The sequence below is a fragment of the Amblyraja radiata genome, chromosome 7, assembly GCF_010909765.2.
Source record: "Amblyraja radiata isolate CabotCenter1 chromosome 7, sAmbRad1.1.pri, whole genome shotgun sequence".
Lineage (NCBI taxonomy): Eukaryota > Metazoa > Chordata > Chondrichthyes > Rajiformes > Rajidae > Amblyraja > Amblyraja radiata.
The window spans coordinates 68,312,814-68,332,218 of record NC_045962.1 but is presented as its reverse complement, the minus strand read 5'-3'; the positions used below and the strand labels follow the sequence as shown (position 1 = coordinate 68,332,218).

Here is a 19,405-nt window from a genome sequence, read left to right as displayed (position 1 = left end):
ACATGGCGGAATGACACTATTATATTAAGATTTTTTTTTAATACAGAGAAGTAATGGATTCTGTTTGAAATGGTGCAGTGTTTGTTGAAATTGTCCGGCATTACTTTGGTGATAATGTTCGAATTATCTCTAAGAAGTGTGATGATTAATATTTTCTAAAGTGCCTGATAAGTGGACAAAGTGGAATATGACACTTTCTTTCTTAAACTAGCATAAGACATCCAAAGGATGTGTATCAGTATTGAAATGTTGATTTTGAAATTATAATTTCTTCTGTTAGGATAGTCTCTCTGCTGTAAAGTAATTTCTACGTGCCATTAGTTATGGCCTCCCTGATGTATTTTTCCAAGCTGGTCTACTCTACCTTCCCATGTGAAATGTCTGCATTCCTGTTATTCTCTCCAGCTAAGTTTGTTTAAACTGACTTAGCTCATTGAATCTTGGTCACCCCTGATGCTAATACTTTTGTCATTTAACAGCTTTGAGGATTATTAGTTGAAAAGTTTTGGAGTTAAGAATGGAATTGGAAACGAAGGGCCTTAATTATAGTTTTTGTTTATTTTTTTTTATTTTTTTATGCTGTTTGAGGAAAATGTGCCTGATTTGCAGGTACATCTCAAGGAGAGGTTAAAAAATAGTCATCAAAACAAGAAAGAACTGTATAATCTTCATAGAATTCAAATTAAATATACAGTTTAGTTATGTGGAAATTAATACAGAAGTCAAATTAAATTGTGACCGCCAAAACCCACTTTGTGTGAATTAATGTGTATTTTGATGTTTTAATTATTTTTTACATTATTACTTCCTTTATTTAGTAATGAGGCAAGGTTAATTAATAATAATTATAAAAAGAGTAATTCATTCCCGGGAAGGTTATAATAAAGTAATTATAAATTAAAAATGGAATGTTGTAGTTTTACTTTGTGATATAGGTAATGTGAAATAAAATAATGTGAGCAAAACAAAAACTCTTTCATTTGCAATATAATTGCTTCTGTAAACCCATCTTCAATACAATTGATCATAGTTAGCATTTCTACCTTTGCATCAATAATATCTTGACCAAATAAGAAAACAGGTGCAAGTATATTTTTAAGTAAAATTGCAATTAGCATTGAAAATTGAGAAATTGTCTGCAGAGATTGCTCTTAATTTCAGTCAGTGACAACATAATTTATCCCCCTCAAACACAAGATACTGCTTAAATGAACAATTACCTCCTTCTCCACGTGCAGTCTGCAGGTGAAAGTGTTTGCTAAATATTTAAGCAATGTGAGGATGTTTTCTCACATTGAATTTCATCTAAGACTTGGAATAGACTCCTGCTGCATTAAATGCAAGCTGGGAGCTGGCTTAACAGTTTCTGCTTACAGGTGTATAAATAGATAAAGTTTTCCTTCTCTGAAAGAAATTAAGAACCTTGTGTTATGATTATTGCACTGGAATTTAACTTATTGTGGCAATCTGCACCTGAATAAGTGATTAAATTTGTTCCGCAGGCTTGCAGGATTTGAACCTGCATATTTCCATCATTGGCGCTCCATTTGTAAATGGCATTAGAAATAAGTAACGCGTGATTTATGCACGCTTTGGTCTTTTGCTATTCTGCTGCTGTAAATCTGATTGCAAACAGAACCTCAGTGTTGAATGGCTTTAATGAAATAATGTGAAATGTAGTAGATTTGCCCTTACAATAGATGGCTGTGATTACAATTATATTTTGGATTGAAGAGAGGGCGAGAAGAACACTTCTTTCAGCCCGTTGCAACTGTAAGCAATGTAATTTACACATTGACGTACATTTATGTATGTCGAACTGACCAAGTCCATTCCAGTACATATGGATGGTTAGAATTTAATACCATGCTTAATAAAACACATTAGAACAGTTTTTGGTTGGTTCCACTTGAGACATTACTACAGTGCCCGTGATTTGTTTCAAATACCACAGTTAACCGTACATTCTACATAAATGATACATTTATGAAGTATACATTCTACTTAAATAGCATGATTATGCAATATATGAATGTACGATTTTGTACATGTGGTTGTGATGTGGTTTAAGTCAGAAATTCTAAATTGTGATCTGTAATTCAATATTGGTACTTATACAGTGTTTACTATTTTCCTCTTCCTCCAATTTTCTCCCCAGACTTTTCCTCTCCTGAATGTAAAGACTCATGCTAGGGGACAGTTCTATTAAGTTCAGATGACCCTCTGGTACTTCCCCCAAGTGGTCTTACAGGTGGTCTGTACAAGTGTGTATGATTATCTAGTAACTATTTAAAAGGATGTGTTTGTACTGAATGCATCAATTTAAAAGGATGTTTATGTAGTAACTGTGCTCTACCTAAATGGATGTCTTCCTGCAATATGCAATCTATTTAAATATTTATACATAGTGTGCTCTACCTGAATATGTTAGTTTATGTGATAGCCGTGCTTTATTTTAATCAACGCAGTTATACTTTACACGTTGTATTTTATTGCACCCATTTACGCAGGATATGCTCAAAGTAAATATGTTAATATAATATGAGCACTATTTGTTCTGTTTAAAGGGAAATTTTTGTGCAGATGTGTTTGACATGGAGATGATTATATAGTATATGCACTTTTCTTAAACGGGACCATTTATTTTGCATTGTCTATATAAAGAAATACATTTAGCTAGTGCATGCTCTATTTAAGTCAGCATGTTTATATAATACATGCTCTATTTAGGAGGACACATTTACTCAGCATGCGCTGTATTTTAATATGATTTTTTTTCTGCTTTATGTGCTCTATTGAATACAATGGTTTGTACTGTACCTGCATTACATTTGAATGGATACATTTATACAGTATATATTCAAGTTAAATAAATTTATTCTTACAATGCCTGTGCTCAGATTAGATCAACACATGGATAGGTGTATGAATTGTTTCAATAAAAGAACTACATAGCTCTCGTTTTCTATTTAAGTGGATTAATTTGCAGTATTTTTTGTTGATTAAATTGGACAATAAATTTGATGGGTTTTTCTATGTGATTCCAACACATATTTCCGTGTGCGGTTTGAAAAAGTGCGGTAAACACGTCCTTACCAGAATACACCAATTCAGACCCAATGGAAATATATTATGCACAAGAAAGTAGGAGAGGACTAGATGACGGGAACCGTCAAGCCTGCTCCACCATTTAACCTGATCTATGCTGGCGTCAACTCTTCTTCTGTGCCAGTTCCATGTAATTCCTTCATCTTTCAATACCAAAGGTTCACTATTCTCAGTAGAAATGTCTATACATCTCAGTGTTAAATTACTAGCCCCTTATTTTGCAGCATTATTCCCTTATTTGTGACTCACCCACACATGAAAGCATTTCAATGTATTCCCTGCCATGGCCCCCAAGGATCTTGTATGTTCGAATAAGGTCTCTCCTCATCCTTTTAAACTCTAGGGAATACAGATCCAAACCCGACTTGTTTCTCTTGATAGGACCTCCTCTTTCCCCAGGAATTAGCCAGGTGAATCTCCTTAGTACTGCCTTCATTGTTACTACATCCTGTTTTAGGGTAGGGGACCAAAACGATGCACAGTATTCCAGGTGCGGCCTCAACAACACCTTGTACAACTGTAGCAAAAACGTCTATTATTAAACTCCAAACATGCCGTTTGCCATCTTAACTATGTGTAGGACCTGCCCGCTAACGTTTTGTGATTCATACACTTGAATACCAAGGCCTCTCTGAAATTCACTCATTTGCAGACTCTCGCCATCTAGATAATCGCCCTTTGAAGTGCATGAACTCACGCTTACAAAGATTAAACTCAATTTGTTAGCTTTTACCTAATCGCTCAATCTATCTACATCCCGTCACAGCATTTCAATGTTCCCATCACAACATGCCTTTCCTCCTTTTTTCATCTCATCGACAAACTTGGAAACCCTACACTTTGTTCCCTCCTCCAGGTCATTTGGCAATGGTAAATAATTGGGGACTAAGAACTATTCCCTGGGCTACCACACAAGTTAGATCCCTCCACCCTAAAAAGGACCCATTTGCTCCAACTCATTTTCTACATGACAGCCAATTTTAAGTCCATGATAACATATTTTCTCCAATACTCGGGCTCTTAATTAAAAGACCAACTTTATACTGTACGTGGCACCTTGTCAAATGTCAAGGGGCTTTTTCCGATTATGTCCAGGAAGATTTTTATAATATATTATAAACTACTAAAACATATTGGGTGCAAAATAAATGAAAGAGACATTAATTCAGTCATAATACTGATGTCTTTGATAGCTCTTGTAAGTGCTTGAATGATCACAATCTGTCCATTTTCCTTGAGAAAGAAACAAAAGTTGGAAATAAAAAAACAGGTGAAATAATCTGCACTTCATCTCGCATTAGATAATTGGCTACCAGGAATTAATTGTCTTGAAAAAGAGAGAGCTACAAATGACATGATAATAACTTCTGATAAATTGTAAGGTTTTGCTTGAGTTTTGCTTGAGCTTTGCTGAGCTTTTTATAATCTAACTTCTGGAATGCGCTGTGTGACAGAGATAATGTTTGAATTATGCTTTTTTATAATGTAAGACTCAAAACCAAGATCTACATAGGAAAAAAAACAATCTAACCCCCAAGGAGTTAGTTCAGCTGTGGACTTCAGCCATGACACCGGTCTTGTTCCAAAAAACATAATGCAAAAATGATTCTTTCAAGAAGTTAAGGGGAAAGATTTCTACTTGGGAAAACAAGGTCAATTTTGGTCTTTTTAGGTTTAATCAAATCATGTACTAGTGTCAAACGGATCTCTTATTGTACTCAAAAATACAGATGTGCATTGACTATATGACATTCTATGACCTGTCACAAAGAAAGCGACTTTTACAGCTAAGTGATGAATTGCCAGAGTTTTTATTTGGTCTAACAATGGATGTTTGTATTTTTCATTTGGCTGTGTCCTGGGACTGAAGATGCCTTGCTCTATGGCATGCCGAACCTGGTTAATGTGCCACTTGTTATATTTATTGCTAACTGTAATATAGTGCACCTAATGCTTGTTCTTCGCGCTAAGCATGGAGCGTTTTTTTTTATGCTTCATTGAGCCACTCCAGTGAGCAGGTTAGGCAATATTTCATAAGGTATTCTGAGATTTTGTGAACCTTTCAGGAAACAAATTGTAACAAATTTAGTGTGAGTGAGATGCCTGAAGACCACTGAAGTGAAGAAAATAAATACAGGAGATACTGGGAAACGTAACCTGGTACTTTCTGTTTGTGTTGTTAGCAGGTACGCTTATATACTCTGTTTCTTGTGTTGTATTTGCATGTGGCAAATTCCGAGTGTTGGTATCCCACAACTCATAATTCCTAAGTATTATTTATTGTTCCGTTAATAAAAAAAATTACTTAATTGTCCCTTTCCATTTCAACCAATGCTACAGTTACATAATCTTCTAGGATTTATCCTGCACACATTTGAACCAGTGGTCTGGTTTCAGGTGTCCCAGGACTATATCTGACCTATTGTAAGGGGGTAGACACAAAATGCTGGAGTAACTCAGCGGGTGAGGTAGCATCTCTGGAGAGAAGGAATGGGCGACGTTTCGGGTCGAGACCCTTCTTCAGACTGATGTCAGGGGAGGGGGCGGGACAAAGATAGAATGTAGGCGGAGACAGTAAGACTAGTGGCAGAACTGGGAAGGAGAATGGGATGGAGAGAGAAAGCAAGGGCTATCTGAAGTTAGAGAAGTCAATGTTCATACCGCTAGGGTGTAAACTACCCAAGCGAAATATGAGATGCTGTTTCTCCAATTTGCGCTGGGCCTCACTCTGACAATGGAGGATGCCCAGAACAGAAAGGTCAGATTGGGAATGTGAGAGGGAGTTGAAGTGCTGACTCACCGGAAGATCAGGTAGGCTAAGACGGACTGAGCGGAGGTGTTCAGTGAAACGATCGCCGAGCCTGCGCTTGGTCTCGCCGATGTAGAAAAGTTGACATCTGGAACAGCGGATACAGTAGATGAGGTTGGAGGAGGTGCAAGTGAACCTCTGCCTCATTTGGAAAGACTGTTGTAAGAGGGTCTGTTCCTTCAGGGTTGAAGTAAATGTCTTCATTCATACAAGGTTGTGATTCTGTAATGTTCTCCATTTGTTTTCTGCAACTACTCCCTGCAATTTTATTGTTTGCATTCTGCAAGCCCGCAGAAGGATGCATGACTCACAGGAATAATGTCAATTTAATCTTTATTTGCACAAAACGTCTCCTCAGCCCCTAGAGAAGAAGGTATTGGCAGATATCAGTGATATTGTTGAAACTGAAGAAAAATGCAGAAAATAGATGCAAGGTTTTATAAAACTTGCAATTGAGTAATTAGTTGCAGCTGGTATTGTTCCTCCCTCCTCCTTTTCTTGTACGTGGATTTCTGAAGATGACAACAACATAACACCTCACCCAGGTCTCCTATTTTTGTCCCGATAAATGGGAGAAAATCAAAGGATAATTCAATTAATTTAAAATAAATTCTAAATAACAAGCACAATTTCATTAATTGGGTCCTTCTGCACAGTTCCTGATTAAACTACCCTAGTAGGCAGTAGTACCTGCTAATTGAAGAAAGGGGAAGATTATTTATCTCCAGAGTGTTTAATGGGCTATTTTCATAGTGTTTTGGTTCTGGATTGAATAATTTGGTAATATTTCTCTCTTGAGGGGGAAGGGAAAGGGAGGTATCGCTCTCAGCTCTTGAGCTGTCAGTTGGAAAACAATCCCTAATTTCAGCAAACACAGTTTGCTTATACCCACATAATGTAACTTGCACGCCTAGGATATGCAGCAAATGGGAAAGCATGCATGGATTTCACAGGTAACAGGATTACGTGAGCATATAATTGATCCATGTGGGAAAAAAGACAGAGCTCCAAGTATGTGTATGCTTTGAAATTAGAGTTTATGCAATGGACATTCATATATTTGAAGCAATCAGCATGTGAGCTCTATCAGATCTATTTTGTAAAGAGAAATTGCACACACTTGCAATATTTTTCTCTGCCCGAACCTTACTCACAGACAAGATCCATTAGTATTGGTAGGGATAATATCACAACGCTTTTGGAAAGCTTGGCAGAAGGCAATGTCAGGGGTTGGAGGTGGAGAGGAGTAGGGAGCATTGGCGGTGGTTAATCTTTCGGGCATGTATTTAGCCAATTTACACTGACTGGTAAATAATTAAACATATGTTCAGAAAGCATTAGTAACCACTGAGATCAAGGGCTATTTTGAACATTTGGTTATTTCTAGAAGGTGAGGGTAGTTTGTTGTGGGGTATTGCGAAAAGCAAACTGGAATCTCTTGCCACCTCATTCACTCACCCAATAGGTCAAATAAAATATTTTCAAATGCAACAAGTATTAGTTCAGCCAATAAAGCTCCAGATTAGGGTGGAAAACTAGCTGGAACAATGAGTACCAAAAGTATCAAACAACCCATGTGAAGCAAACAAGTACAGAATGTGCATTGGAGTTAGCATCGCAATCAAACACAAAGCTGTCAACGTTTAAATGTCCCCAGAGCTCCTTTGTGTTCTCTCATCTGACTACTGCATGTCAATGAAAGGAAAAGGTCCATTGCCTTATATTCTTAAGAGCTCTGGAAACTTGTCCATAATGATGGAGAGAGGCTTAAACCTGTAGTATATTGAACGGTAAAAAAGGAGCAAGGATTTGGAAGGAATTGCGTGTGATTTCATCTTGAACAAGAAAGCAAAAATTAACACCAACTATACAAAATTACCAAAGGGAGAGCTAACTTTTAGAACCCCCCTCACTGCATTTTACACAAAGTTGTCCCTGCTAGTCTTTCATATACCTGCACTCTGTACATAAAACAAGTACTGGGTTAGAAAGCAGCTTACTTCTGGGGCAAAACTATACATTACCAATCTAGTGAAGAAACTGCTTTACAGAGCATCACAATATTATGACCTACTGCTGTGCTGTGATATGTAAAATCTGTTTCAATTTCTGCTGTTCTGACATTTTCACTTCATAAACCTCAAAAATAGTGAAGCCTTTTACTTGTTCAAATAAAATTTAATATTCTGAAAAGAAATAATTCCCATTGCAGTTAGAAGCATAGTGTTCTGGTAACTGATATATCATGACTTTGTAAAGAACTCATGCTGTGCAGATTTTCTGTCTTGCAAGCTAGACTTTTCTACATTCACATGCAGGCCAATTTGTAGAGATCAAAAATGGTTAGAGGCACATGTATTGCTATTCTTTTTCAGAGTATTATTCTTTTGAAATATGCCAGGATGCAATATAACTTTTTGAATCTGTGAGGAATCTCTGTTCTTCTATCGCCATTTTGTGCCTCTGCTAATTAGCCAATGTTTACCAGCTCTGTGCTGCAGCTCTGGCCTGAAAATCAACAAATTTTGTCGACAGTTTTCCTTAAACTATATCGATTTAATTAAAGAGTTGGACTGTTCCTAATATCCTTTGCTCTGTCTTTATGTGGTTGATGTACTGTCAACAAATTTGAACTTCAGAAACCACATGTATTTATTTTACCAATTTTCAAAGGTGACTGGAAACACTTATACGTTGACCTCCGATTGAACGGAAAGCATTGAAGAAAGCTTCCTTTTCTTGGATACCCAGTCTAACCCATTTCCTGGAGCATTCAGGAGCAAATTGTACCTGCTACTACTTTACAAAATCTATTTAAATTACAGGTCCAAGAATAAAAATTGGTCTCATCATAACGTCATAAATGGGTGTTAGGGTTTCTCCTCCTCAGGATTTCTGTAATATAGTTTTTGATGTTTCAAGTGCATCAAATGAAATACATTTTCGCAAGCATATGCAATGCCATTGCAACTAAAGGAACCCCATCTACAAAATCCTCCACCACACGTGTCATTGTGCAAGTCGAGCATATTATTTTAATCAGGAGCTACAGGTTCATAAAGAAGTGAGCAAATGCAATGCAAAAACTGCTGTTTCATCACAGCGAGCAAACTGGTGGGGTGTCACTTAAACAAACTTTTTTTTAAAAGATCGAGGAATAGGTGGGCAGGGTTAATATTAGTATTGGGGCCAGAAGTAAAGGAAAATTAAAAATGCGTATCAGTTGGCTGTCACGTGCTGATCTCTCTTTTCCCTTTTTTTTCCTCTCACTCTCTTCGCAGTGACATCTGCTATCAGGCTAAGCAGGTGTTCCTGTGTAAACGAACGTGGCCTGTTTGTGTTTCACTGTACTTGCAACTGCACAGTCAAATGAGCAGTGTGATTAAGAATCCTGTAAATTTTTGAAAAGGGACGGATGGCTGCCCTACTAGAACCTAATTACAAAGCTCGAACATCCGCGGCTCGGTGCTATCACTGCAGCGGCGAACAGCAGAAATTAATAATATATAATGGCATCATTCTTGCAATTTATAAATGAAGTAGAGTGGGGGAGGATTCTGCTGATGTGCCGTTTCGTGTTAATTTTGCAAGATTGAATAGAAATTGGAATTTTAGTGAGGTGAAACCTCGCTGACATACTCCTGCAAGTTGCGAACATGGGATTAACACTGTGTCCTAAATGTAATGTACCTATAATTTGAACCTTGTTTTGTAGTTAAACCTGGTTTGAAGACTGCAATGGGACAGTTGAACAGGTGAACCATCCCCTCCTTGCTGTAGCCTTCTGCGATAGACATTACTAACAGTCGTGTTAAACCTTTTTCGGTGAGTTGAGACACTTATATGGAACATGGTTTCTCTAAGCCTACGACAGGCAATCCTGCCTTTCTCAACGTACAAATAACCAGGGTAGAATGGAGAAACGTAGAAACAAGGAACTGCAGATGCTGGTTTATAAAAGATAAGACACCAAGTGCTGGAGTAACTCAGCTGGTCAGGCAGCATCCCTGGATAACATGGAAGAATGACATTTTGGACCGGGACCCTTCCTGAGAGTTGTTTAGTTTGACTGAATCAGGGGGTAAAAGCATCACCAGAGGTTCTTGTACCATCAATAAGAATTAGTAAACAAGTAATTTTTTTTTTTTATTACCCTTTGTAATTGTGCGTTTACATATATCACATGAAGAACTACAAACTGCAGGAACAATTAATTATGATTTTCTTTTCATAAATTCTGCAGTGATATGTATCCTTTGAATGGATACATCTCGGCAATTTTACGTTAACAGAAGCAAAGACTGTTTAAAATACTTTGAAGATCTGAGCCATCCAGATGTTGTAAACTGTACCAACGTAGGAGATGATCTCAAACTGCTGATTGTGTAACTGACTTGCACCTCACACAGACCGTCTTTTATTATAAATGACAATTACAGCTATTTATTCTAAACTTCAAATTGTAGTCTTCCAAAGAGAGCAAACACCCAGAGCCTGTCACAGATGTTTGATTCAACAATGCCAGTTGTTATTGCTGCGTTTATTCTGGTGGTGTCCTGTCACCGGGAAAAGGGGAGAGACTCATGCACCTCAAGCTATCTCACAACGGCCAGTTTACTGCACAGTTTGTACAGCTTTTTCACAATAGTTGGTGACATAGTTTGGCAAGTATTTGAAACAATAATCAGGCTTATTAGTTGAGGTAATTTTGTGAATGAGCATGATTGTTGACAGCAAAATGGAGATCTGGGCTGAAGTATTAAGTATTAAGAATTGCAGATTGATCAGTACAGGTGTCATAGGTTATGGGGAGAAGGCGGGAGAATGGGGTTAGGAGGGAGAGATAGATCAGCCATAATTGAATAGTGGAATAGACTTGGCCTAATTCTACTCCTATTCCTTATGACTTTATGCACGCAAATACACAAGACTTGTGAGCAGCACAAACTCTTGAAAAACGAGCATACTTACTATGTGTGATTTATAAATGTACACCCACTCATGGTGGGTATTAAGACCTGTTAATGCCACCTATTAACAAATGCTCATGCCACAGTATGCACATATACTGTGGCAAAAATCTTTTTGTCTTTTTCCGCAACTTAGTTCATGTGAATATGTGATTAGATTCTTTCAGAGGTTCGGAGTGACATAAATGCATAATCCAGTTGGAAGTCACAGCAGATGTTGAGCCTGTGCCCTGTCACGCCACGTCTGTGTTTCACAATACAACATCATGCTCATTGTTACTCTTCTCTCTCCCCACCCAACCCATGACCCTTGACCTGCCATCTTGAATTTAATTGCACCATTAGAGTTGGAAATGAAACATCATTCAAAACCAAAATAAAAATGTAAAATAAACTTTAAAAATATTCCATCATGTATCAATTTGCTAAACATTCAGCTAAGAATCAGTAAACTTTGTAGTCTGAATAATAACTTTACAGTATAAAGCAACCTCTTTAGCCACTGTAAAGTATTCACTTTCTGTGCTATTGATTTGAGAGGCACACATTGAAGGGTGTGAAGTTAAGGGATCACACCTTTTTGCTTACTTTTGAATTACGTCTATTTAAAGTTTCATTGATATTGCTTACAAAAACAAGTAAGATATTACATTAATCTCACACTTTCTGAGATATCCCCAATTTCATCCTTACTGTAGAAGTTGTCATTCTAGTGAATTAGTGCACAATAATATGCTACAAATAGCTTTGGAAAAGTGGTCAGGCTACTGCCACTAGTCATTACTGTATAATTTAGTGATGGGAAATATTGTGCAGAGATCCATTTCTGCATAGGTTTTTGACTAGTCCCTACTGGCGTCGTCCTACATGGAAACAGTGAGGGTAAATGTGTTGCGGTGAAGACTGGGGTGAAAAGGGTAGGAAGTTAATACCTGGATCCTGCCATCAGCCATGATCATATTGAATGGCGGTGCAGGCTCGAAGGGCCGAATGGCCTACTCCTGCATCTATTTTCTATGTTTTACTATGTTTCTATAGGGGAGTGCTGAGCATAGATTACAACATCTGTTAATTTTTCCCGTCCACCAAAAAGAAGATACAAACTGTGCAGTAGAAAAGAATTGTGAAAATAATATTGGTCCATGTGTCATCATATAAGGCTGCATATACTTTTAAATAACTGTACTCCATATCAAATTGTATAATTGAATTTGAATGGCCAGTGCCAAACCTTTAACATATCGAGTAGCATACTTAGTGAATGCCTTTCACTGAACTTCTCATTCAGTTTGGTGTTGCAATAATTCCAATTCAATGTCCAGAGCACAGACATTGTGGGCTGAAGGGCCTCTTCCTGTGTTGTACTGTTCTATCTTCCAGAGACTGGAGCACAAGATTCTAGGCTCTAATGTGGTATTGGAGGACAGCTACATTGTTGGAAGTTTGGCACCTTGCTATCTTTCAGTTGCTAAAACAAGGTTCTGCCCACGTTTTAGAGAGGGCTTAAAAAATCCCATAATGTTGTGTCTGAGAAGTGCAGTGGATATCTGTGCAGTGCCTTTCCAACTACACCATTGACCAACATAATTATGACAGATGATAACATTGCTTTTCATTGGAAGGGACTGTGCGTAAATTGGCTCTTACATTTCCTATATTATGACAGCGACTATACTTTGAAAGTATTTCATGGGTTTTGAGATGTCAAGAAGATGGGGAAGGTGCTATACAAATGCAGGCTATTTACCATCATATTAGACCAAATTATCCGTTCTTGGCACAGTGCCTATCCTTGAATGTGGTATTGCTGTCTCTTTTTTTTAACAAAAGTAGCTTTGTAAAGGATGTGCCTTCTTCTGATGATAACAGTGTAAAAATAACATGGATGTGTCAAACGATTTTTACAGATATTTGCATTGTAAGTAACTGTTCATCACTTTACTCGTCTCCAGAACTTAACAGATAGTGTTTCCTGGAGTTGGCGGGTGGCAGGGGAGGGGGGGGGGGTGGAAGGGGACACATGTCAGAATGTCCAGGAATAGATTGATGTGTTCCAGTTTAGAAAACATTGACACCATAATGGTCGTTGGTGTATGGTTTAGGTAATCTTCCTTGCAGCAATTTAACACACCTTTGAAAATGGGCAAAATAGATACAAAGTGCTGGAGTAACTCAGCAGGTCAGGCAGCATCTCTGGAGAACATGGATAAGTGACGTTCTGGGTCAAGACCCTTGAAAACGGGAATTCTCGACTTTGCCGCCACTATTCCCCACTTTGCTACAGATTTGGCTTCCAGTACTAAGGGCACCTACACCACCGCCATGGGCAAAGCCTACACCATTAAGGGCACTAGCTTCTTCACTGTTGGAGCCATCTCTGTTCCTCAGCTGATCAGTGTGAACCACTGTGCCTTTGTTAAGGGTAGGTCATGGCTGAGGTGTTAGATAGATAAATATCTTTAGACGATATTTACATCAACTTCCAGAATAAATTATCATCTAGAGTAGAAGTTCTTGCATATCGTTGACATGGTTGGACAACGATCTGTGCCGGGAGATGGGGAGTGGGGATAGCGGGCAGGTGCACAAGCTGGCAGTTAGCAATGTGCTGATTTTTTACCAATTTGAGTGGGAAAAAAATCACAGACTCAGGAATGCTGACTGAAAATTAGTGCCCGACCTTGTCAGGGATCAAGAAAAACTTCTATGTGCAAAGGGTATTAGTACTGTGAGGCTTGCTCACACAAATGACAATTCTTGGTCAATTCTGAATTTAAAATTGAAATAAATACATTTGTCTTGACCAAATATATTCTGAAGTACGGGGAACGTGGAGAAAGGGTCATGGCGCCACTGAACGGAATAAAAGCTCAGTGGTGTATGTGACCTACTCCTATTCCTCTTCTTCCTACATTCCAAAATGGATACTGCCTGATCTATTAGGGGACTTTTAGGTTTCTTTTTAAATTGAAGTGTTAAGTATCAAAGAGTATCCTTACAACATCATAACTGGGCCTTACACTTCGAGAGGTATATGTACGAAGAATGAGTTATTAACACACCATAAAGTGTTGTCTCGTGATCAACCATAACCTTGTTTCTCTCCTGTGCTTTTTTAGTCCACATGGCTGGCTAACAATTTACACCAGTGATACAGGTCACATCATTCTGTGGTTTTGGAAGTTTTAAGAGTTGGGAGTGCCCTGGGGGCTGAACCAGAAGTTTTGTAGAGGAATATCAACAGGCCAGTGCTTTCTACCACTGCTAGGTGATGCTTGTACTGTGGCAAGGGAATGGAATTGTTGCACTGTCATTGGAAATCACTACTTTTCTGATAACAGGGGTTCCTACTTTGTGATGATGTTTGGTACCAGTGATCCTGAGAACCATAAACCTGATGCATGGTAGTGACACAATCTGGTCTCATTCATTGAAGGGCGATTCTGCTGGAATTTAGAGGGCTTGTAAGGCAAATCAAATCAGCTTTGCCTAGACAAGCGAATGTCACAACATTTTCTCTCTTTTGCTTTTCTCTCCCCCTCTCTCTCTCTCTCACTCTCTCTCTCTCACTCTCCTTCTCTTTCTCTCCCTCTCTGTGTCTCTTTCTCAAACACTGGTAAGAATTGCAAACCAGTGGTGCTTTTGAATAAAAGGAAACTATCATTTTTGGAATAGATAGTTCCACTTTAAAATAAGACTTGTCGCTCATGGTCTCTGATGCTGCCACCTCCGGCATCTGTTTGAGCTGCCTTGCCAAAAGGTGTTGGATCTGTGCAAGATTATTGGAGTGGGGTGTTAGTGGGGGTGGGTCGGGGAAGAGGGGGGGGGGGGAATCAAAACAACACGAAAATAAAGGGCGAGAGTAAAACATCATTGTTGCATTGGAGACAGGGGTAGCTTTAGTGGTCTTGGATCCCTTTCATCATTGGGGAAAATTATACACTCCCTTACGGATACGTGATAATTATACATTTCTGTACAGAGGAACTTGACTATGCTCCAGAAATGTGACAGAAAGATGCCCAGGCACCGAGCAGAACGCATTTTTAGGGGGGGGAGGTGGGGGAGGGGAAGAAAGCCTTGTAACAGTCAGGAGGTGAAAGGGGAGGATCAACTGGCTATTGTGCTGAGTTTTGAGTTTGCATTATTCCTCATTTACCTCGTTGGGCGCAGTGATATGATTTGCGCAATGCAAGGTCGCAACATGTTACTTGAGACGACAATTTGCTGATTCAAGCGGGCGATTGTGTCTGGTGCCAGTCAGTCGCAATTAGGAAAGGCATTGGGGAGGCCCGGCGTAGCTGCAATGTCCTGGGCCCAGATGCATAGAAATCAGCTCACCTGAAACTAATTGTCACAACAGAGTCCTTATGCAAATGAGCCCCGGGGTTAGCGTGGGAAAAGGAAAACTGTCGCAAAGATAGGTGACCTGCTGGGCAGGGGTCCGTTGAGGGAAATTCTTTGTTTGAGAGTAAAATTGTTATCCTTTGTTTAAATCCGGGAGCAATAAAAGGAAAAGGGAAAGTATCGCGCAGAAAATCCAACAAGGCTAGTCTATTTGCATTGCTCACAACTTGTGCATCAGATCCAAAGCAAAAATGCACTGAACTTTACTTTTTACTTTTTTCTCTTTCTTGTGTGGCAAAAAAAACAATAACAAACGAACTATTATCTTTCAAGATATTTTACCAGCTCTTTGTTCTTACTGAGAGACTCCCACCGCCCACCCCCATTTCCAACCCAACCCCCACCCCTCGCCCTGGCCCTAGAAAAGTATTTACCTCCAAAAGCAAAATAGATTTTCTAAGCTGCCTTTCAAACGTGTTAGACCATAGTTGTTTTTTTAATATAATGCACCTCGGCCTTAAAAAAGAAGTATTTTTAGCACAATGTCACATTGTTAAATAAAGAATGTGGTGGGGTAAATTATCCATTTCTTCAGAAAGTTGAGAACAGCCAAACATGGTATTGTTTGTGAGATTGTCCTCTTTGGAAATTATAATATATTGGTGAACAAGTTCAGGGAGTTTGGATGAAATGAAGGTTCTACATAAAAAATTGCTCAGATTTTATACACTCTGTCAGCTATCTCTTCCAAGTGTTGATTTACATGCTGTTTTTTTCTCTCCCAGAGTCTGGGCAGCAAGCAGGTGTTTCAGTAGGTTTAGCTTGCCACAGCTTGTGTGTTTGTAGAGTATAATCAGCAAATTCAACAGCAGATTTTGTGACTGTGTGCTGCACATGTGCGTTTGTAAGTGTGTTCATAAGTCTTCTCTGATGTAACACGTTTTCTAGTGTGTATGTTTGTCAGCATGTGTTTCTGTATGTTTGTTTCTGTAGGTGCATGTATGTCTTGTATGCATTGCATGTCTATATGTTTGCATGTACTTACAAATGTTTGTTTTTGTTTGTATGCCTGCATTTGATTATCATGTTTCTATATGCATCTGTGTACCTGTGATTTAGATGCCTGCAAGAGTGTGCGTTTGAGTTTGTGTGTGCACGCATGTGCGTGTGTGCATGTATGTGTGTGCGTGCGAGTATCTGTGTCTGCGTGTGTCTGCACGGTTTGCTTATGCATATGTGTTTTTATGCAATATGTGGGTACATTTGCGTGTGTGCTTGTGTTTTTATCTTGAATTCATGTGTGGGGATTTGTATGTGTGGAACTGTATGTGTTTCTGTGCCTTTGTTTTGGTAGCCGGCAGGTTTTAGAAGATATCTAACAGCTGCTAGATGATAAATTCACACCTCAAAAGTTTTTTTTGTCCCTAGTGTCAGGTGGGGAAAGGGGACAGTTGTGGGTTGGAATCTTTCATCAAAGAGAAAGGGTAAAATAAAAGTGTGCAATGAAACCTACTGCTGACTGTATTACAGATTTGAATGCATTGCCATCTGTGGGTTGATCAAACATAATAATACCTCCTTGCATAAATTTTAATAATGTTTTCTCTGACTTTCATATAAGGGGTATGTTGGGAAATACTGTACGAAAGTAATTTCATTTGAAAAACTATGAAATGAGTAAACAGGGAGCTGTGTCCCATATATGCAATAAATTAGACTGAAGCAGGGCTATGATATCAAATCTCCCTTGTCAGATTGTAGTTCACAAGTGACAGTCTGGCACCATTTGTAAACTGGATGGTGTTACCAGTGTCATCATTCCGGCTCAGTATCCCAAACAAGCACTGTTTTTCCTCCTCTTTCCCCTCACTCTCCCTCTTCATCTTCAATAATTTCAGCAAAATGAGCGCCTCTTCTGCAGCAGCGAAGAAGTGTTCTGCCGCCAACTCATCAAACTTTAATCGTAACTGCAGCTTAGTTTTTGAATAAAGAACACTTAAAAAATTTAGATGCAAATTATTTTGTATTATTCATGCCCTTGGTGTCCTTGTAGATTTAAACACTTCTGAGGCCACCTTGATTCCAGTAATTACCTAGGCACTTGCTGCTCTGTCATGAATAAGGTATTTCATACAAGCAAAGTACGTGCCCGATGAGCTTTTAAAGTCGCTTTACACTAAACCTGTGTATTGCTTGGTGTGCATGAGTGAATATAACATGCATTGTGATCTGTCTCAGGTGGTGCGAGGCTAGCTGTGCATCCAGGAGTGATGTGATGGGGACTGAGTGTCTTCCTGCACATGGTCCCTCCAATGCTGTAAAAAACTTAAGAGAAATAGTCATGGCTACTACAGAGTGATGTAATTAATATTTAAACACTTTAATAATGTGAGATTTGCCAGTATTGCTTAACATATCACTAATTTTTTTTTAACATATATATATATATTATATATAATCAAGACAAGAGTTTACCTTTTCCCTTCGTGAGCCAATCGTGTCATTTATCCTCATCGAAAATGCATTTCTCACTCTGGGTACAATTATGTAGTTTCCTGTTGCTGGTGGAAGGCAAGCTTCCAAATCTCAGAATTTTCAGTAATTACCTAATCCACACCTCAGTCTAATAAAAAAAAAGGTTTAAAAAATAAATAAGCAACGACAGGAAATGAGTTGAATGGAACAGATTGGAATTATTTATTTGCATGTTAAAAAGCAACCCTTTTTGGTGAAGTAAGAAGTAGAATTGTGTTTCAGTCACAACACAGAAACAACATTTTAATACCTGTCCTTCTAATTATACACACAGTGTGCTGTGCTGTACACTTTCTGCAGTTCTAATTTTCTTCTATAGATTCTTCCATTTATTTTTTTCAAACTAATGTCACAGTTTTATTATTCTTTCCCTCCTACTGTCACTTTTACAAATTTATTTTACACAAACTGTTAATAGCTGTATACAGTTTAATTATTATTTTCTTACCACCCAGTCAGATCTAAGAGTTCACAGCTCTCTCTTAGCAAAAGGGATCTCCATAAAATGACAGAACAGTCCTCCACAGATGGAGTTTTCCTGTGATGCAAAATGGCTCAAGGAGTATGCCTACACACAAATGCGCCTTGAGAAGTGGGATGTCAAAACACCTGTTGATTGGAGTTGCCTAAGCTGTAGTGTAACGTCAGTCTGTGCTGAATATCTCATTGAGACCCAACTCTGTTACCTTCAATTGAGTTTTATTCTCACTTTCTTTTCTCTCCTCTGACTGGAAGACTGAAAGTGCTGATTACAGGATGCCTTTGTAAATGCATGTTTTTTGTCAAATGAATTAGAAAGTACAATTTGAGGATGCGAAGAACCAGATACTGTTTATTCATTAGCAGTACGCAATGAAGAAACCAAACAATGAAGACACCAAGCAACGAAGAACTCAATCCTGGTTACATTTTGTGTAGGAAGGAATTGCAGATGCTGGTTTAAACCGAAGATAGACACAAAAAGCAGGAGTAACTCAGCGGGACAGGCAGCATCTCTGGAGAGAGGGAATGGGTGACTTTTTGGGTCAACCTGAAACGTCACCCATTCCTTCTCTCCAGAGATGCTGCCTGGCCCCTCTGATTTTTACATATATCCTGTGGTATCACTAACTTTCATTTTGTTGCAGTCTTCATCAGTTACCACCACAGCACAAAGTGGATTGAGAAAGTCCAAAGAAATTAATTTTATGCAGAACATTATTTAGAGTCATAGAGTTATACAGAACAGAAACATGCCCTTTGGCCCACCTCCTCCATGACAACTAAAATGTCTATCCAACTAAGTCCCATTTGCTTCTGTGTGAAAATATTGTCCCTCAGGTCCTTTTTAAATCTCCCCCCTCGTATCTTAAATCTATCTCCTCTAGTTTTAAACTCTCCAATTCTTGGAAAAAGACTGACCGTCCACCTAACTACATCTCTTGCAAAGTTATATACTTCTATAAGATCACCACTCAGACTCAAATGCTCCAGGGCGAACGTCTCCCAGTCCATCCAGCCTCGCTTTATAATTCAGCCACTCCATTCCCAGTAACATCCTCATGAATCTTTTCAGCACTCTTCCCTGTTTAATGACATAATGATGACAACAGCATTTGATGTTAACTATTTGCCACCATGAACTGGTTTTAAATCC

General features: G+C 38.6%; 1 protein-coding gene across 4 annotated transcripts in view; it reads left to right on the top strand.

Moving 5' to 3' along the window:
• The window catches only part of zeb2 (zinc finger E-box binding homeobox 2), a 130,003-nt gene that overhangs the window by 16,272 nt on the left and 94,326 nt on the right, over positions 1-19,405 (top strand). The window contains exon 2 of one of the 4 annotated variants that reach the window (XM_033024707.1): positions 2,159-2,264. The exons of the other annotated variants lie outside the window; for them this stretch is intronic. Coding sequence (XP_032880598.1) covers positions 2,216-2,264 — 49 coding nt within the window. The 5' untranslated portion in view covers positions 2,159-2,215. The remainder of the gene's footprint in view (positions 1-2,158; positions 2,265-19,405) is intronic. 4 annotated transcript variants of the gene reach the window in all.